General features: G+C 43.7%; 1 protein-coding gene across 2 annotated transcripts in view; it reads right to left on the bottom strand.

Moving 5' to 3' along the window:
* ITGA2B (integrin subunit alpha 2b) overlaps positions 1–20,358 on the bottom strand; it is a 79,729-nt gene extending 59,371 nt beyond the window's left edge. For both annotated transcript variants that reach the window (XM_033918615.1, XM_033918616.1), the window contains exons 1-9: positions 20,266–20,358; positions 15,992–16,089; positions 11,409–11,574; positions 8,861–8,910; positions 6,479–6,524; positions 3,476–3,601; positions 3,338–3,382; positions 3,063–3,106; positions 346–405 (exon numbers count right to left, since the gene is read on the bottom strand). In XM_033918615.1, coding sequence (XP_033774506.1) covers positions 346–405; positions 3,063–3,106; positions 3,338–3,382; positions 3,476–3,601; positions 6,479–6,524; positions 8,861–8,910; positions 11,409–11,574; positions 15,992–16,089; positions 20,266–20,323 — 693 coding nt within the window. In that variant the 5' untranslated portion in view covers positions 20,324–20,358. The remainder of the gene's footprint in view (positions 1–345; positions 406–3,062; positions 3,107–3,337; positions 3,383–3,475; positions 3,602–6,478; positions 6,525–8,860; positions 8,911–11,408; positions 11,575–15,991; positions 16,090–20,265) is intronic.
* Between the last annotated feature and the right edge of the window lie 870 nt (positions 20,359–21,228).

Here is a 21,228-nt window from a genome sequence, read left to right as displayed (position 1 = left end):
TCTCTCTGTTTTACCGTGTCAGCTATTTTTTCTTCCATTTGCATCTTTGCTTTCCTGATTACAAGACCAGCCTCTCTTAACTTTTCCAGATATTTTTGCCTGTCTTCCTCTTTCTGCGATCTTTTGTAGTTTATGAAAGCCAACCTCTTATTCCTTACCTTCTCAGCTACTCCTTTTGAGAACCAAAGTGTCCTCAAAAGGCAGACATGTCTGGGGAAATCTGGACGTCTGGTAATCCTAAGGGGGGGAGGGGGGTTAATGCACTAGAAGAGGAGATGTGTTACGGTAATAGCCATTTACCATAGACCATGCACAGTCTCAGACAGACAATGATGTCTTTTTTACCTGTTCCCCGAAGAATTGGTGGATAATTTTGTTGATGTTATTTTCATTGCGTATCTCCACCTGTCAAAACAAGATGCATCGTATGAAGACAAGAGCATGGAGAAAAATTGCAAAATTACCGGACTTCCCTTCAACCCTGGAGGGAAGGAGAAAGGTCTTGCAGGGATATCACAGTGAGCGTGGCAGCTGCCAGGTGGCCAAAGAACTACATGAGGTGTAAGACTATGCGGAGGCGAGTTCTGCTCTGATCACAAGAATTACTGCAGTTCTTAGTGTACACATATGGTGGAGAAAAGAGAGAATACAGGTTCAAAGTTTGAGATTAGATAGAATGGCTCGTCACATTGGCCAACCTCTTTAGGAGGTGTGTAAATATGGTGTACAATAGTAAACCAAATATTAAATATGAATATACGTAGGATGATTGATTTGGTATAAACTTATGCATATAAGTAGGATGATCAATGGGCCAGTAACATAAGTAGGATGATTGATTACGGCATAATTATGCCGGTATTAACTCTGCATTGTAACACCGCTACACAAGCCCCTGTAACTCAGTATAGAGCCCTTGTATTCAGTGGCGTAGCGAGGGTGACTGGCACCCCTCTCCCGACCTCTTCCCCATCCCCCCCTGCCATGCACCCACGCCCCTTCCCCGAACTTTTTCAACTTTGGCGTGAGCAGCGAAGAACTTGCTGCTCGCATCGGCTTTGGAGTTCTCTCTGACGTCACTTCCTCCCGGAAGTGACATCAGAGAATGTGCCAAAGCCGACGTGGGCAGCAAGTTCATCGCTGCTTGCAAAGATAAAAGGTACGGGGAAGGGGCATAGGCACATGTGCACAGCAGGGGGAGGAATGGGAAGAGAGGGTGGAGAGCAGGGGGGTGCCAGCGCCTCAAGGAAGACCATGCCTGGGGAGGACTGACCCCTCACACACCCCTTACTACGCCACTGCTTGTATTGTATAGAGCCCATGCATTGTAACACCTTTACAGAAGCTCATACAAATTGCTCTGAATTAACTCCCCAGTCATAAGTAGCAGTATAGAAGCTCACAATAAATATGTAGGGAGAGTTACAGTGTATGGCGGTATACAAAGTGAGGTGATTAAATTTGCAGATGACACTAAACTGTTCAAAGTTGTTAAAACGCATGCGGATTGTGAAGAATTGCAGGTGGACCTTAGGAAATTGGAAGACTGGGCGTCCAAATGGCAGATGAAATTTAATGTGGAGAAATGCAAAGTGATGCACATTGAGCAGAATAACCTGAATAATTATAATAATAATAATAATAATTTATTTTGTATACCACCATACCCAGGGAGTTCTAGGCGGTTCACAGCAGTTAATCAAAAATACATACAGTAAAGTCATTGAAGTTAACAGTTAGAAGGGGAACAAATAAGAAAGTGGGGAGAAGGGTTGCAGGTCATAAGGGGATGGGAGAGCAGTCATAAGGTAGTAGTGATGAGGGAAGGTAGTAAAAAGATAGTAGTGGTACAGTGCATTCGGAGTTCAGTCTGTGGAATAAGGGCGTTTTGAGCTGCTTTCTGAAGTCAAGATAGGAGGGGGCATCAAGTACAATTTGGGCGAGCCATGGATTCAGTTTAGCCGCCTGAAAGGAGAAAATTTTATCAAGGAACCTTTTGAAATGACATAATTTTAATGAGGGAAAGGCAATGAGGTGTATCCTGCGGGAGCTCTTATCGTTGTAATTTAAATTGAAGTGTGGGTTAAGGTAACTCGGTGACATTCCAAATACTGTTTTGTAGCAGATACAGGAGAACTTGAACAGGACTCTGGATTCGAATGGTAACCAGTGAAGTTTATGGTAGAAAGGGGTGACGTGTTCCCATTTGTTCAAGCCAAAGATGAGGTGGATGGCGGTATTCTGAATCAGTTTCAGTTTCCTGATGGTTTTCTTAAAGGCGCCCAGGTATATGATATTGCAGTAGTCACAGTTACCGGTTGCTAGGGTCCACCTTGGCCCAAGAAAAGGATCTGGGTGTCATTGTAGACAATATGATGAAGCTTTCCGCCCAATGTGTGGCGGCGGCCACAAAAGCAAACAGGATGCTAGGAATTATTAAAAAAGGGATGGTTAACAAGACTAAGAATGTTATAATACCCCTGTATCGCTCCATGGTGCGACCTCATCTGGAGTATTTGGTTCAATTCTGGTCTCCTTATGTCAAGAAAGATATAGTGGCGCTAGAAAAGGTTCAAAGAAGAGCGACCAAGATGGTAAAGGGGATGGAACTCCTCTAGTATGAGGAAAGATTAAAAAGATTAGGGCTCTTCAGCTTGGAAAAGACAGCTGAGGGGAGATATGATTGAAGTCTACAAAATCCTGAGTGGAGTAGAATAGGTACAAGTGGATCGATTTTTCACTCAGAGAATAGTTCTGGAATGCGTTGTCAGAGGATGTAGTAAGGGTGAATACCATAGCTGGTTTTAAGAAAGGTTTGAACAAGTTCCTGAAGGAAAAGTCCTTAGTCTGATATTGAGAAAGACACGGGGGAAGCCACTGTTTGCCCTGTATTGGTAGCATGGAATATTGCTACACCTTGGGTTTTGGCCAGGTACTAGTGACCTGGATTGGCCACCGTAAGAACGGACTACTGGGCTTGATGGACCATTGGTCTGACCCAGTAAGGTTATTCTTATGTTCTTAATCCTACAACAGGGAGTGAAAACAAAGACTATACTTACAGCTCCCAGTGTGTCCATGTAGTTGGGAACTCCTACAGCAAAATCTGTAAAACAAAACAAAATTGTGTATGTTGAGTTGGAATCTGTCTAGAAATGTTTTTATAGAGCGCAATATAAATAAAGTAAACCATCTAGGCTAGACATAAAAGGCTGTGGGGATGTAGAATCAGAGTGATGTCCCCTAGTTCCTTTCCTGAATGGTAATGGAAACATATTCTCTAACTCTGTGAGACGAGTCTTATTGGAGGAGAAGTTAGAATTAAATCAGTACATACCCAAAGAGGCATCTCCTGTGAATTTCCCAAAAGCCACAGAAAAACCTAGTGGAGAACGAAGTCCCAGTATTAAACCTTTGAAAACTGGTGAGAGTGAAGATCTCATATCCACAAAGGCAGGAGGATGGAGGGAAATACCTAGAAAAGAGTCCTCGTAACCTTGGAAGTTGATATCACTGGACATCTTCCCTGAAGCCTGGTGCAGAGGGTTTTGGGAATTGTAACTGCTTAGAATTGAAGTCAGAGAGGGCAAGACAAGCAAACCTGTGACAAGGAAGATAAGAAGAGAGAAACAGCATGTTTTCTGTTCTGGTGAATTTCCTCTTTCTGGCAAACCTTTTCCTTCAAATAGATTCCATGAGAGGAATTTAAGGAAGATCAGTTTAATGAGTAGCTTTTGCAGCAAAACCCAAATTGCATTTTGTGCTCTGGAGAAAACGGGTGACATTTTTTTTTAATTTTTTTTCTTAGCTATTTCTGGGCAAGAACCCAAAGCTCTACCCGGTACTGTGCTTGGGTTCCAACTGCTGAAATCTCCATTAAAACCTACTCCAGCCCATCTACACCCTCCCAGCTACTGAAGCCCTCCTCAGCCCATCATGAATTCATACCATCAGGCAGCAGGAATGTACGCAAATTTTCTTCTTCTTTTTTTTTTTCTTTAATCATATTTATTAATTTTCAAATGTAAATATTACATCAATACATCTTTGTTTCATCTAATATAATAAAACGGTAAACCGCACATGCGCAGTTCCTATGCGTTCGTCTGTTTTCCGTGAGCTGTAGCTAGGAAGTGCGCATGCGCGGCTTACGGTCTTCTTCCTCCCTCTCCCCCCACCGAGGTGGATGTCGGCCGTGGCGGCTGCTGGCCGCCCGAAGCTCTCTCTCTCTCTTCCTCCCCCCCCGAGGCGGATGTCGACCGTGGCGGCCCGAGTCGGATGTCGGCCGCGGCGGCTGCTGGCCGCCCGAAGCTCGCTCTCTCTCTTCCTCCCCCCCCCTCCGAGGCGGATGTCGACATAAGTAGGGCATGGAGTTCAGGAGGAAGGTATGGGGGGGAGGAAAATACTGCACAGGGAAGTGGGGTGGGAGGGAAATGCTGCAACACACGGAAATGGAGGGGCAGAAAAGGGGTTGATGGACAGGGGAAAAGGTGCTGATGAACAGGGAGGGGGGCAGAAAAATGAAGACAGGCCTACTGCTGGACAGGGGGAGCAGGAAGGAGGTGATGATGAACAGGGGGAGGTAAAACAAAGGGAGAAGGGCTTCTGCTGGATAAGGTGAGCAGTGATGGGGTGGTGGAAGACACGGGAGGTAAAAGGAAGGGAGAATGGACAGGGGGAGCAGGCAAGGGGTGGTAGTGGACAGCCAAGGAAAAAAAAAAAAAAAGACAGACAGAAATACAGAAAGCGGCTAAGGAGAGAGAAAAAATAAAAAAGACAGACACACACACATATATTCTAGCACCCGTTAATGTAACGGGCTATAAGACTAGTTACTATATAATCTATAACTTGAAATCATTCAAAATGAAACTTGTATTAATATAATATTCTGTAAATTCCAAACCAATATCATACTATATAATACCAAAATATTACCAACCTACCTACTTCCCTACCCTCTCCCAGAACTGCTAAAAATAACTATTGCAATGCCATCTAGCGTTCCAAATGTCACCAACCCCTTGAAAAAATTATAGACCAAAATCAACGCACTCAAGGACAAAGCCAAAACATATGGGATAAAGTTGCTTTAAGATGTCCACACTTGAGGCAAGAACCTTCAGAGACCAGTGTTGCACGATAAGCACGCCAAGGCACAATATATATATATATGACAAAGAAATTTATAACCCATTTCAAAATATGAGATATCAGGTAATAATCTGTATAATGATTTCAAAAAAAATGATGTATATTAGAACCTTGTAATTTAATTTGTAGTTCCATGTTTCAGGCCTGGGCCACCCTGATATAGTCTAAGGAAAGAGAAAAACCCATAAGAGAATGTCTGAAAAATTTTAATGGTACAACTAGTTGAGCTTCTTTTTTTCTTTTGAAATGTATTTTATTGAAAATTTTTCAGGAATAGAACAACACAAAAGCAGCAAATTCACAACATAACATACAAAACAGCTAATCACCAAATAGCTTCGCAGCAAAGTACAATGTGAATCCACCACATCCCAGTGCCCTCCCAACAAACCCTCCCACCTACCTCCTCAAAACCTCTCAAAACAGACCCCCCCCCCACCCCCCCAACAACAACAAAGACTGTCCGGCTCAGACAAAATTAAAAATCAAAATGGGAAAAATGATGCAGCCTCATGAAGGAGACCCAGCCAAACAAGAAGCCCTTGCCCGAAATCCCTAATCAGAGTGTTTCCAGGTCAGGTAAGCATCCCAAACCTTATGATAAAAGGGCAAAGTGTGACGTTGAATAGCCGTCAACTTGGACATAAGATACAAATAATCCAAGTGGGCAAGTGTCATATATCGGGCAAGCTCTTCTGCTGACCATAGCTTTGTTGAAGAGAAACAAATACGGCTCGAGTAAGGAGGAATAGGGAGATGATCAGGATGGGGGCACAGACTCGGGACACAGAATGGAGGGAGGGAGGAAGAGGGGCACATTGGGACGCAGGAGGGAGGAGGGAGTGAGAGGGCATGAACTTGGGACATTTTTATTTATTTTTAATATCATTTCTACAATGTTGTGGTCAACCATTCCATGGCCAAATGTAGTGTCCTCTTTATCTATTGCCCAGAAATATTAAAGAAAAGACAATTTACCCGTGAATATACTATATAATGAGTGTAACTACTGGCAGACTGGATGGACCATTCAGGTCTTTATCTGCTACCATTTACTATGTTACTATAATATATAGTAGCCCTAAAATTTACCTCATTCTTTCAGCTCACAATCTGCACTCTGAAGGACTTTTTCCACGTACTTGATTTCTTCTCCAATTTCTTTGTGCTTCTCTGCCAATTCCTGTGTGGTCTCTACACTAACCTTACTGTGCCTTTATTAAGCAGGTAACCTTTAAGCCCCTGTAGCAACTTTCTAGCTGAATAAACAACCAATGATGAGGAAATGAAATCTATGGATCATGAGGGCAGTAGGAGGACTCACCTGAAAAATAATATCCACCAGGAGCTCCCATCAGGATTTTCCCATCCTGAAAAGGAAAAATCAGCAGGGACAAAAAAAAGTAACTTAAATTTATAAGTTCAAAATTCAGGGTGGGGGAGGGATAATTTTTTAGTATATCATATAAAAATATTTGTTATGAAAGAGTGGGAAGGGAGGGAGTTAAGGTTATATGATTTGTATTATTGCTGAATATTGATAATAATAACTTTATTTTTGTATACCGCCATACCCAGAGAGTTCTAGGCGGTTCACAACAATTAATTAAGATTACAAACGATGAAATCATTGGAATTAACATTTTAGGAATGTACAGGTTATTGAAGTTGACAGGAATATACAAGAGTGTACAATAGGAAGGTAATATTTTATTTACAGGAAAATACCGGTCAGTGAAGTTAATAGATTTGGTGGGTACAATAAGAGGGGAAGGGGGAGGTTCACGTGTATTGATGGGAGTTGAAGAAATGAGAGGGTGTGTTAAGTGATATATTTAATGTTTAAAATGTTTTAACTTACTGTCACACTTATTGTAAGTTTGAAAATGAATAAAGATTTAAAAAAAAAAAAAGTAACTCCTGCAAACACATCATAGCAATTCTGACATACACAACTATTTATTTAAAAATTTATATACCGTCTACCAGCTAAGGGCTCCTTTTACTAAGGTGCGCTAGCGTTTTTAGCGCACGCAGAAAATTACCGTGTGCTACGCTTCTAGAACTAATGCCAGCTCAATGCTGGCGTTAAGGTCTAGCGTGCGCTATTCCGCGTTTTAAAGCCCTAACGCACCTTAGTAAAAGGAGCCCTGAATGGTTTTCAAGAATAAAACATACATAAAAAGAACATCACAAATAAAAAAATAAAATCTATAAAATCTTCACCCTTAATTAAATTCTCCTGCTCCAAAAATCAACCAAACACATCGCAGGAATGCTGTACCAAACAGCCGAGTGCCTTGAGCCAACTACAACTACTACTTATATGTAAAGCACTACCAGATGTATGCAGCACTGTACACTAAGGCCCGGACTCTAAAAACGGCATCCCGAAAACCAGTCAATTGCGATGCACGCTTTCTTAAAAAAAAAACAACAAACACCTCCCGAGGCAGGCCGCCTACATTGAAGGCAGTTCCAGGAGCCTAAGGAGGCATGAAAGCCTGCCTAAGCTCATCTAAGGCTAGGCATGGGCGTGGCTTGGCTCGGAAGTAGCCTTAGGCGGACCTAGGGGCCGTACGCATCTGCTGGCCTACATTGTAAGCGGACGCGGCAATTGAGCTTATTGTGGCAAGGGATCTTCTTGCCGCATTAAGTTTAGTGGCAATCCATCCCCCCCTCGTCAATCGCTGGCAGGAAGGCAGGTGTCAGTAGGAAGGACTGGGCATCCCTCCTGCTGACACCTACCGCAAACCCCCAACTATCGCGGCAGGAGAGATGCCCAATCCCTCCTGCCGACACTCTGTGAACCCCCTCCCCCCAATAATCCCCGGTAGGAGAGATGCCTAATCCCTCCTGCTTACACCCTGCAAACTCCCCTAATGTTCTCCAGCAGGAGGGATGTCCAATCCCTCCAGCGACCCCCCTGACAGTTTGCCCCCACCCTGATCCCCCATCCCCACGAGGACCCCTCTAACATGATTTCGTTGGCCTATGGGGGGGTGGCCTAAGGGATCTGGCCAATCGGAATCTTAGGTTAGATGCACTGGAGAGGAGCCAAACATTCCAGTTGGCCCAGGTGCCTAAGGGGGGGGGGTTGGAGGGTGCTGGGGAGTAGGAACTAGGCATCTCTCCTGCTGGCAATGAACCGAGGGGGGGTAGGGTTCCAGCAGGAGGGATTGGGATTCCTTCCTATCAGTAGTCTTCGCGGGGGGTGGGGACTGGTTGCCGCTAAACCTATCGCGCCAGGGATAAGCTTGCTGTGATAAGCTCAGCGGCAACCCGATTCTCTAACTGGTGCCTGAAATATTGACATCAGTTAGAGAATCGGGTTCTTAGGCAGGCTTAGGCACAATTTTCTATAGGACGCCCATGTGCGATTCTCAAAAACTGCTTAGCCGGCTTCTGAGACCGGGTGTCCTACACAAAATCTGGGTCTAAATACATATGAGACCGTCCCTGCTTGACAGAGCTTACAATCTAATCAAGACAGACAAGTAGGAAATATAAATAGTCTGGATGAAGTCTGACCATAGCAAAGAATCCTAACCAATTTGGATGACATTTACAGAAGAAAGACAGAAACTTTCTCCCTGCAATTCCTATAATCTTTTTTCTAGGTTAGTAAAGGGAATGTGTACAGCAACCCTGCCCCCTCCCCCCTCCCAAAGGCAGTCAAGGGTCCAAAGGCACATCCTGTACTCACCTGCGTGATGTCCAAGCTGAACCCGGCCTCACAATAACGTCTGTCATAAGCTGTGAAGAAAGCATAAGAACATAAGCAGTGCCTCTGCTGGGTCAGACCAGAGGTCCATCATGCCCAGCAGTCCGCTCACGCGGCAGCCCATCAGGTCTAGGACTTGTATAGTGATCATCTATCTATACCCATCTATCCCTTTTTCCTTTAGGAAATTATCTAATCCCTTCTTGAACCCCAATACCGTACTCTGTCCTATCACACCCTCTGGAAGCGCATTCCAGGTGTCCACCATCCCTTGGGTGAAGAAGAACTTCCTAGCATTGGTTCTGAATCTGTCCCCTTTTAATTTTTTTGAGTGCCCTCTCGTTCTTGTAGTTTTTGAAAGTTTGAAGAATCTGTCCCTCTCCACTTTCTCTATGCCTTTCATGACCGTGTAAGCCTCTATCACGTCCCCTCTAAGTCTCCGCTTTTCCAGGGAAAAGAGCCCCAGTTTCTCTAATCTCTCAGCATATGAAAGGTTTTCCATACACTTTATCAATCGTGTCGTTCTTTTCTGAACCCTCTTGAGTATCGCCATATCGTTCTTAAGGTACGGCGACCAATAGTGGATGCAGTACTCCAGATGCAGGCGCACCATCGCCCGATACAACGGCAGGATAACTTCTTTCGTTCTGGTTGTAATACCTTTCTTGTTAAGCATGCCAATCAGTTCACCAGCCTACATATGCCAGGCTGTAAGGGAGAACGGAGTTTTCCCCTTCCCCGCGGGAACTCATTTGCCAGACATCTGGTAAACCTATACTTGAAGGTCCCTCTATCAAGGATTCCATCTCTCACAATCATTTCACTTCTCCAGAAGTAGCAAGGAAAAGTGCAGAGCTTAGCCGAGTATGATAGCAGTAATAGTTTGTGAGTTAGCATGGGGACTATGCAAGCACACACTTTAAATGGAGATGATTATTGGGTAGAGGAGAGCTGCCAAGTTACCCAGTTCCAGGAGGGAAACTCCAAGCCAGTCCTGGATTTCTGCAACCTGACCCTGGCTACATTATGTGATTTCAATTGGTGGTATCAGAGACTACAAATAGAACACAGACCTGGAATATAAATTCTAAACCAAGACTGGCCAAAATATCTCCTTCCTGGAGCTGGGTAATTTAGCAGCTCTGCAGCAGTGGGCTGAGAATCAGGGAAGCTGGGAAAGTCATTATCCTTCTCCATTGCCTGGAACTACAAACCAGAGACTCCATGAGTAGACTGCAGTATGACAGAGTGAGATTTAAGAGCATGGAGAGCTGTAGTAGGCTAAACTCTGAAATATATCCAAATACTTGCCATCCTTCTGGCTTTGAAAGAGGTACTTTACAAATTAGTTGAATCCTGATAAAAATCCAGACATTGGCAATCCTAGCCTCCTGAATCCTGAGCATATCTCACAGGGGCCCCCCCACCTAAACTTTGGGGCCCAAAGCACATGCCCAGTTTGCCTAAGCCTTAATCCAGCTCTGCTGATATAGCTCCCTCCTTCCCTTCCCCATCCCACGATAGTCATAACCCCCTCCCTTCTCCCAGAATATTCCTCCCTTCCCCAACTCCCCCCAGGCCTATTTCCTATCCCTGGTGATCCAGTGGGGGCAATGGGAGCAGGACCAAAGCCCACTTGCTTATGCCCCCTGCAGCTGCCCAAAGAAAATGGCTGGCAGAACCTCTTACATTATTATATTTAGGGAGGAAGGGGTTGTGATACTTGTAGGGGGAAGAGGAAGACTGCAACGGGGGAGTCGGAAGGGGATCGTGGGAATTAATGTTATGTGCATCCTGGACAATATTCACCTAGTTCCATTCAAATCAGTTCCCGATATTCAGTGCTGGTGCCCAGACTCGACTCAGCACTGAATATCAAGGCTAATTCTCCCTTTAGCCGTCAACATTAAAAAAATACCCAACAAACTACTACAGGCTTAATATTACTCCCGATATTATTAAAAACTTAAAATTCTTGCAAATACAATAAGACTATATGAACACACAAATAGAATTTGATCCTAACACTTCTCTCCCCTTTCCAAGCCTGGAGGGCAGAAAGGTAAACCAACTCTCTCACCTTGACTTCAATGATCAGGATGACATGATAGCATGAAAAAGGCTCCAAGAGAGCTAAAGTCTGTACAGGAAATTAGATTAACTATCCCTTCAGTAGCTACATGCTATAAAAAAATATATAATGTCCAGTCGCTGGTCATTAATTGGCACAGAAGCCTATCTCTGGGCAAAACTACCTAGAGAGATTAGGGACATTATCAGTCTTTTAGAAAGGCAGTGAAACATTATCTGTTCTGTAATTGAAGAACCCGTTTGCATCTCCTTTGTATAGAGTAAATTATTGTTACTGATCTCTCTTATTGTAACCCGCCTTGAGCTATTCCTGGAATAGAAATGTTCTGATTAGATTAATGAGGATTCAGCCCTTTTTGGAAGGGATGCAGTGCCCGTGTCTATGTGGTGTGGCACATGTACATGGATGTGTATGCATGAAGAGGGCTGAAGGACTTACAATAATAGCTTTCTTTATAGACCTCTTCTGACTTAGAATCACGACAGGGGGAATACTCCACAAATTTCATCAAGTTATTGATGGTTACATAACAGGCTCCCACTGGAGTTATGCCAGATTCTAGATTCCCATCTATAACATTCCAGTGCTGGAGAGGAGCGCAGGCCTGAGGGAGATCAAAAGACAAAAACTCATATCAGTACCAAGAATCTTTCAGGTTGGAAAATCTCACACATTTACAGGAACTTCTTGCACTTTTACAGAATTCAAGACATCTTTCTCACCTCTGTAGCTTTTTTGAAATACTGTCAACAAGGCTTAAAACCCCAAATGAACTACAAAAGCAGTTGAGTCATCCTGGAATACATTTGTGTTGCTATCATCCAGTTCATCTCCATCCTTGTAACTTCCAGAGCGCCTTGGGTTCTACATCCAGTGGAGTACCAAAGGGGGGGGTGGCCCACCCCGGGTGTCATGGTCCAGGAACTTCCCTTCTCACGACCTGGTCCCAAGGCTCTGGGTATCCCCTTGGCCCAGCATGTTCCCAGCCTTCTCTTCTGTCTGATATCCCTTTACCTTCCGTGAAGCTGAAAAAACTGCCGGCCTCGGCAGTGATTCAGCTACATCGCCAACAACTCCCCTTCCTGCTTTCCGTGTCTGCCAATGACGCAACTTCCTGTTTCCGCCTGAGTGGATTGCGGCAGAGGCAGACACGGAGAGCAGGAAGGGGAGCCGCGGGCGACGTAGCTAAATCACTGCTGATACAGGCATGGAAGGTAAAGGACCATCGGACAGGAGAGAAGGCTGGGAACAAGCTAGGCCCTGGAGACTACCCAGAACCTTGGGACCGGGCCCTGAGAAGAGAAGTTCCTGGACCATGACTCCCAGGGCGGGAACACCCCCCTCATGGCTTGCACCCGGGGGAACATTACTAAAAAAAATTTTTTTTGCAATGGGTTGTGTGTATGTGTGTAAAAAATGATGGCAGAGGTGTAAAAAAACAATGGGTCCCGGATGTTACATACCCTAGGTACGCCTCTGTCTACATCACTCTAAGCCTCCAAAGCTTCATCTGCCCCATACTAAGTACAAGTCATCTTCATATGTCTAACCTTAAGAGAGGGCCAGAGGTAGGCTTATGAAAACTAAGCTATTGTTTAGGGTCCTGAGTAGCTCAACAGGAGACCAGGGCTCACTTAGTTTATTTTCATAAGTCCTCGTTTACGACTCTTTATAAATTTCCAAATGCAGTTTCCTCTCTCCCACCTTGGATAAATGCTCCTAACTTGAAGAACGTGACTTCAAGAACTAAAAGCTAGAAGCACTAAAGTTAGCAATTGTCGCTAAACCTGTTTTCACAGATTTGGCAATGATCGATGTTACCAATCCGATGCACAAAATGGCCCACAGTGTGTTTGTCCCCTTGATTGCCCATTTTCCGATCCTGCCATACAAATTAGCTAAAACCCGATGCAAAATAGCCAAGCGATTGATGCACTAACATCGCTTGGTTAATCCAAATCGGGTTTTAGCAATTGTAAAAACTGATTTGCCAAGACCTGTCAGTAACTGTGTTATGAGCATGACTTAGAAAGACTTACCACACCCTCAGTTACCAACAGGTCTGCCTGTTATTTTTTTATAAATGGCACAGATATTTTGCATGTCTTACACATGCAAAATATCTGTCCAATTAAAAAAAAAAAAAGAAAAAAAAGTCTCTCAGCGCTGATGACAACCATCCCCAACGACCTCCGACAAATGTGACCACCCCGAGCCAGGCACCCCTGAGCCACTGTGCCCCTCCCAACCCCAAAACAAATGGCAGGAGAGATGCCCAATCCCTCCTGCCATGCAGAACACCCCTGCACCATGCCTCCCCTGCGCCAGGCACCCAGGAGCCACTATCCCCCGAACAAAAAAAAAATGGCAAGGGGTTGCCAACCAGATGCCTCCTACCTCCGAACCTCCCCCATACCTTTATAAAATGTTGGAAGCAGGAAGCCCGTTCTCAGGGTCCTGCTTCGTGCCCCACCTGTCTAAATGTGATACACAGGGACGGGCCAAAAGCCCTGATTGACTCAAATGCCTATGTCCCCATCCCTTGGGAGGGGCCTTAGGCATCTGAACCAATCAGGCCTTAGGCACCTCCCTCTGTATCCAGGATACTGAGGGAGGAGCCTAAAGCCCTGATTGGTCAAGTAAATCAGGGCTTTAGGCTCCTCCCTCAATTTCCTGGATACAGGAGGTGCCAAAGGCCTGATTGACTCAGACACCTAAGGCCCCACCCCATGGGAGGGGCCTTAGGCATCTGAACCAGAGACTTTGGACCCTCCCCATGCATCATATGATGCACTGGGGAGGGAAGGCCTTCATTTAGATAGGCGGGTCTGAATCAGGAGCCAGAAAGTGGGCTTCCTGCTTCCAACATTTTAATGCTTTATCAGAGAGGTAATTCCCCCCCCCCCCCCACATGATCTTAATCATGAGAACTAATAATCAGATACATCAAATCATGACAAGGAATTCCTTGGGGAAGCTGTTCCAGCCCCCAGCTCCCTCCCTTTTGGATGACCCAGGTTCCCACTAACTGCCAATCAGACCTTGCACACAGCCAATTACATCCAAGTGAAATACATTTTAAAAAGGTTTGGGGGGGAGGGTGCGTCCAGTGGCAGGAAAGATTAGAGAAACTGGGCCTCTTCTCCCTCAAACAGAGGAGATTGAAAGAAGACATGATCGAAACATTCAAGGTACTGAAGGGAATAGACTTAGTAGATAAGGACAGGTTGTTCACACTCTGTCCAAGGTAGAGAGAACAAGAGGGCACTCTCTAAAATTGAAAGAGGATAGATTCTTTACAAACATAAGGAAGTTCTTTTTCACCCAGAGAGTGGTAGAAAACTGGAACGCTCTTCCGAAGTCAGTCATAGGGGAAAACACACTCCAGGGATTCAAAACAAAGTTAGACAAGTTCCTGCTGAACCAGAAAGTACGCAGGTAGGGCTAGTCTCAGTTAGGGTACTGGTCTTTGACCAGAAGGCTGCCGTGTGAGTGGACTGCTGGGCACGATGGACCACTGGTCTGACCCAGCAGTAGCAATTCTTATGTTCTTATGCCATTTTTTGAGGGTTCGGGGGGGGGGGGGAGGGAGTGGCTCCGGGGTACCTGGCATGGAGGGGGGGCCAAGGCGCAGGGGTGTTCTATGTATCCTGACATTTTTGAGGGGCGATGGTGGCTCAGGGTGCCTGGCTCAGGGGAGGGGGGTTAATAGGACAGAAAAACCTCCACAGACTCCAACGGATTCAGAATGCCGCGGCCAAGCTCATCTTCGCTAAAAGTAAATTTAACCATGTCTCCCCGCTCCTGGCCAAGATCCACTGGCTTCCGATAATCGCCAGGGTCCACTATAAATGCGCCTGTTTAACTTTCAAAATCCTATATGGTATCCTCCCTCCCTTTATCCCTCTTTCTTGGAATTCTTCAAACCCTAATACCACCAGATCCTCCCACAAATTAAAACTATCCTTCCCCTCGCTAAAAGGCATTTCCCACACAGGAAAGCTAGGGACCTCCCTCCACTTCAAAATCACTGAGCTCTGGAACCTTACCTCCCCTCTTCGGAACTTGAGCTCTCTCCAAGTTTTCCGCAAACATCTGAAAACCTGGCTTTTCTCAAAAAATGTAAGTCTCCCTCCAACTTAGGAATCAAGGAAACTCTTATATCTTGGCATCCCAAGTCCTCTAAATTTTCTTCACACTTCTACCTCTAACCCTCTGTTGTAGTTCCTTCCTATTTCTCCTACTGTAAACCGCGTCGAGCTCTACAAACGTGGAGATGATGCGGTATACAAACCTAAGGATTAGATTAGATTAGATTGTGCATGCTTAACACACACAGAACTGTGCCATTAAAAAAAAAAAAAAAAGAAGAAACCCTAACATCAATGACAGGAGGCTGCTTCCCCTTGTCACTGCTGTTAGGGCAATGTGCATGTGTCAATCGCTCACTGAGCGACTGATCGGTTGTATTTACATGCAAACTTGATAGTGCATCAATCGCTGTTGAAGAATTAACCAGAGAATCGGCCAACAGTGATTGAGTCGGTATCTTTAGTGCATCTTGCCCTAAGAGTCTTGCACTAGAGCAGTGTCCTGCATACTTTCTCGAGCCACGACACACTAAAGCTATATAAAGCCATGGCTCGAGGCACCCAGAAGTGCGCAAATGTTGCCGTGATGACATCACTTTGATGGCCATGTATGCACGAAGGCCCTACAGAAGGGCCCTGAGATGCCAGTGGGTGGGTGCTAGCAGGGATGCCTACAGGACGTGCCTCTCACCACGAGAGGCACATCCTGTAGGCAGTCAGCTGGCGCTGGTGCCTCTCCTCCTCCCCAGTGTCTCAGGGCACACCTGAAATCTCAGGAGGCACACTAGTGTGCAGTTTGAGATACACTGGACTAGAGGAACGAGAATGAGATGACAGTGGTTTCCAATATTCAGCCATCCATAAGTGGGCAGCCATGTAGGAAGCTCATGCCTGTCTCATGCCTTCATCTTTTATTCATATGTTACCCACCATAATGTTATTCTTCCACACTCTAACTGTGGCTCCCAGCCACTGATGAGACTTGAAAACTTTCATGGTCAAAGTTGCGTCTTTTAAAATTTGATCACCTGAAACAAATATGTAAAATTTGGTTATATAAGTGGTCTCGTTTAGATCCTAAACACAGAGAAAAAATATTCAGACCAATTCCCCAAATGAAAAATGAGGTAAGAACCTGGATAATCTTGTTTCTGTTAATATACACAGGAGTCTATATATTAGGTGATCAATCCATGCTCATAAACCACTTGCAGAAGGATGATAATCACATCTTTCAGCTCCTTCTCCTTCACTAGTGGAGTATAGCTCCTTTTTCAGTTTATACCAATGCAATCGAGCTCCACTGTAACCGGAGATAAGAGAAGGAGTGGCAGGGGGAACTTCCCCAGAAATAACATACATTTTTGTTCTGCTCTGTAACTCATGATGAAGAACAATTATTAGCATGAACTTACAACATAGGTGTATCAATGACCCAACCTGCCGTGTGCAACTAGCATTAACACATTAGAAACTGCAAACTCATCATAACTCAGTGTTTTATTATTACTACTAATTATTTCTACAGCGCTAGCAGCCAAATTTCAAATTTATTTAAAATTTGTTAATCCACTTATCAGGTTTGTATGCAGAGTACATAAGTTAAAAACTAGGTTGAACATAATAACATGATACGGACAGACAAACTGAAACAAATAATGGGAAAGGGGAGAACTCCATTAATTGATAGAACAAAAAAGACATTTAGGGTTAACACATGTGGTAGGGGTGTCCCATCTGCAAGAAGATGTAGAAATTGAGGTCTAAAGATCGAAGGCATCTTTAAATAGGTATTCGATTTAAAGCAATCTAGTGTGATTTTAAATGAGATTTAAAGTGATCTAGTGAGGCTTCTTCGCGTAAATAAATTGTTATAGAATTCCAAAGTTGTGGAGCGGTAACAGAAAAGATGTTTGAGCGAGTTGTGTTAATGTGGCACCGTACAGAGTCACAAAGAAAACAGCCCCTGCTCGAATGAGCTTAAAATCTGAACATACAAGACAAACATATAGGATGCCATGGATACAGTTAATGGGAAAGGGTTAATTGCTGGCTATTATTAAGTTAATCATACATGCTCATTCAACTGACAAGAGACCATTCCAGACCATAGAATTGTCCAAGGCAGAAAGCAGGTGAATTGCAAAAGTATGAGGCAGGCTGTACTGACTTCTGTATATATTAACAGAAACAAGATTATCCAGGTAAGAACCTAATCTTTCATTCTTTTACATATACACAGGGGTCCATACCATTATGTGATGTACCAAAGCAGTGCCAGACATCTAGGGAGGGACAGATAAGCCTGCCTGCAAGACTGAGGACCCAAAAGGAACATAAAGGTATGAAGAGTAGACCAAGTAGCTGCTCTACAAATCTCTTCAGAACTACCCATGATAATGCCACACTTTTTTGTTTAGGGGACCCAAAAGCTCCACCCCCCCCATAATAGTACTAATTGTAATCAATTTTTCCATTCATTTTTCATATATACACATATAATATAATCTTATTAACAACCCATAATGTTTAACCACAAAATTAAACTACACAAAGCACACTGTATGCTTCTCAACATTCATTCCTACCAGAACACCTGGCCTTGGTCACACATACAGAACACAGATAACCCCTATGCAAATACAGGACCACAAACTAAAAGTACCAATATATACAAACCAAACCCTAAAATGCAAAACTCTGCATGCAGTACAACCAGAGAATAAGAAACAAATGCATTTCTTCCTGAACAGTGCAAAATATACCACCCCCCCCTTTTACAAAACTGCAATAGCGATTTTGAGCGCATGCCGGCATGCTGAATGCTCTGCACTGCTCCCAATGCTTATAGGAACTCTATCAGCGTCAGGAGCAGCGCAGAGCATTCAGCACGCTGGCCTGTGCTAAAAACTGCCATCACAGTTTTGTATAAAGAGGGGGGGGGGAGAAAGATAGCAGATGTCAATTCTCAAAACTGGCACATTTCAATCATTAAATTTAAAATAAAATCATTTCCCCTATCTTTGTTGTCTGGTGATTTTAATTTTTCTAACCATCTTTTCCTAGGGCCTTCTTATCCATTTGCTGGTTTTCTCTCCTTCTTCACTTTCTACCCTACATCCATCTTTAGCATTAACTTTTAACATTCAACTTTCTTCCATTTTTCTGCTTTCTTCTCAAAATCTGTTTTTCATGCCTTCCCTTCCCATCTATCTCCTCCCACTTTCTTCAACCCTATTCCCATTTATCCTTAAGAAGCATTTCTTCTTATCTCTTCCCTGCCACACCCATTGCTTTGCACCATCTCCTCCCTCTGTCTCCCCTTCCCCTCCATCCCTGTGCATCTTCTCATCCCTCTCTCCCTCTCCTGTGGTCTTCCCCATTCCCTGGTCTGGCATCTCTCTCCTTCCCATCCCAGTGGTCTGACATCTTTCTCTTCCCTCCTTCTATCACCCTTCTCCAGAATCTGACATCTCTTCCTTCTTTGAGTCATTTCTCCCTCCCTCCTCCTACCACTATCATGTCCAACAATTTTCCCTCTTTCTTCCTTTCCCCATCTATACCAATCTTTCCCTCCCACTCCACATACCTACGTCCAAAAATTATTTTTCTCTTCCCCACTGTAATAAAAAATTTTCAGTTTAAGGTGTAGGGAGGGGGTATTTTATTATATTTTATATGATAATGGAATATATGGTTGGGAGGGATGGGAAAGGGGAAGGGATAAGAATTTATGTAATGTACCAATGATTGTTTGTAAGTGATGTATTTATTGTTACTGTGAATGAATATATTTAACATTTAATGTAATTTTGAAAATGAATAAAAAATTTAAAATTTTTGGACAGCCAGCAGCACAATGAAGAGCACCTCCCACTATCGGCCTGTACAAGAACTGTTCTTTCTGTAGCACTTCCTCTTTCTGTGTAGGCAGGATGCTGCAGAAAGAACACTTCTGGGGCAGGCTGACAGCAGGAGGCTTGCTTCGTTGTGCCACCGGCTGCCCGAAGATTTTAAATTACAGTGGCAGGGAGGTGGTAGAGCCATACTTCCAGTTGCTAATTTTTGGGGAGGCCATGGCCCCTGTGGCCTCCCCCGTTCTGATGCTTATGGAGGGAGCTATGCTCCACTGGTTAAGGAGGAGGAGCTGAAAAAAGTGATTAACACCCTTCTGCAAGTGGTCCCTGAAGTGTTAAAGTGTTCGAGCTTTGTGCAGATGAAGACAGAGCTTTCAGGGATAGAACTTGCAGGGATGTACCGTAGATAAATCCTGCAGGGACAGGGCAAATTTGACCCCGTGTCATTCTCTATCCATGAGTAAGGATTGATCACCTAATGTACAAACTCTTGTATATATGTAACAGAAGCTTTGTTTAGAAATGTATCCACAAGTTCATTAATTTTTTTTTTTTCTTTAAAATAGGTTGTCATCTTACCTCTTACCCCTTCTCACATATCAAAAAGGGCTGTCTCTTATTTTTGACTACTATGAGTTTCATTGTGAGACACTGCCCTAGAATCCCTCTGATCCATGTTAGAAAAACATCTGTTTCATTTTCCCTGTCCTGAAAACTTTCTCCATCTGGTATTAAAAGAAGTCTATATGTATCTCTGGACTTCAAAGGTCTCTTTCTTTCTGGGAAAGGAAGGGTGAGGAAAGTCAAACTCCTACTTCTATCCAATAGAATTTCTTCTATCATATTTTGGGCAGGTGTCTCTTTACCACTTCAGTACAGTACTCTCCAACTTACAAGTGGTAGGGAGAATATATGTCTCTCAACTTTTCTTTCCACTGGCATGCTGCCCTTCCCCTCTAACCTCATCTTTTAAGAGCACAAAAGCTAATTTTACTCAAGCATGATCGTGAAGAATTCACTATTACATTACATTAGGGATTTCTATTCCGCCATTACCTTGCAGTTCAAGGCGGATTACAAAAGAATTATCCAAGATGTATTACAACAAGAACTTACCAAAAAAAAAAAAAATTGGTCATTTTCAAAAAGAGTAAGAAATGGGTAAGGTTATTTGTTTGGGGTAGTTGGCTTTAGTGAGAGGTGGAGTTTGAGACTTGTGGTATTATTTCTTTTTTCAGAGTTTTCTTGAAGAGTATGGTCTTTATTTCTTTTCTAAAAGTCTTGTAGTCGAGGGATGCCGTCAGTAGATTGTTGTGCATTAGCAAGTCTGGCTTCCAAGACACTTACCAGTTTGATCAAACTCTATTATACTGCAGTGGCTTTGTTCAAGTTGCCAAGGGCACATGTATACAGCTCCACCCTCGATGACCTTGGGTTGGGAGGTGTTCATCCTTGGAGCTCCCACCACTATACTTAAGCTGAGAGTATCGTAAGAAGCAGCAAGGAGAAAAGAATCAGCAATCTTATTAAACTCATTAAATTTACACAGAAGAAGACACCAGTTAAACCTGTCAGCAGTACTATAATAAAGGGCATTGATGAAGGGGGTGGGATACAAGAATTTTGATTTCTACTGATGCCAGCATAACATGGTCCTTCTATACATCAAGAACATAAGAATAGCCTTACTGAGTCAAACCAATGGTCCATCAAACCCAGTAGCCTGTTCTCACGGTGGCCAATCCAGGTCTTTAGTAGCTGGCCAAAACCCAAGGAGTAGCAACATTCCATGTTACCGATGCAGGGCAAGCAGTGGCTTTCCCTCATGTCTCTCTCAATAATAGACTATGGGAAATGTATTACACCAATTATAGGTGATCAATAACATCTGCACATCCAGGAAAAAAAAACAGAGGCCACTAGATGAATGCACCTGTTATGGCTTTGGTAGTGCTAATTTCTTATATTATTCTCTCTCTGAGATATATATATATAATTTATCTATTTTAAAAATGTATATTCCGCAAATCACAAAGGTCTATGAAAATACATGTACTGTAACCTGTAACTATGGCAAATTGTCACCTCTTAACTGTACATTGTATATGTGGTCCTGTAACCTGTCCTGGGCTGTTTGGGGAGGATGAGATAGAAAACGAATTAAATAATATATATGTACACACACAAACCCACTGTATTAACCATATAGATCTGCAAAGCACAACCCCCATCTCAATCCCATCCCCCATTCCATGATTCTATGGGGACCCTTCTCTGTTAACTGAGACACCAGACCAGCACAAATACAAA

This window comes from Geotrypetes seraphini, chromosome 13 (assembly GCF_902459505.1).
Source record: "Geotrypetes seraphini chromosome 13, aGeoSer1.1, whole genome shotgun sequence".
NCBI lineage: Eukaryota > Metazoa > Chordata > Amphibia > Gymnophiona > Dermophiidae > Geotrypetes > Geotrypetes seraphini.
Note: the sequence above shows the minus strand (reverse complement) of the source record. Positions and strands in the feature narration are given on the sequence as shown.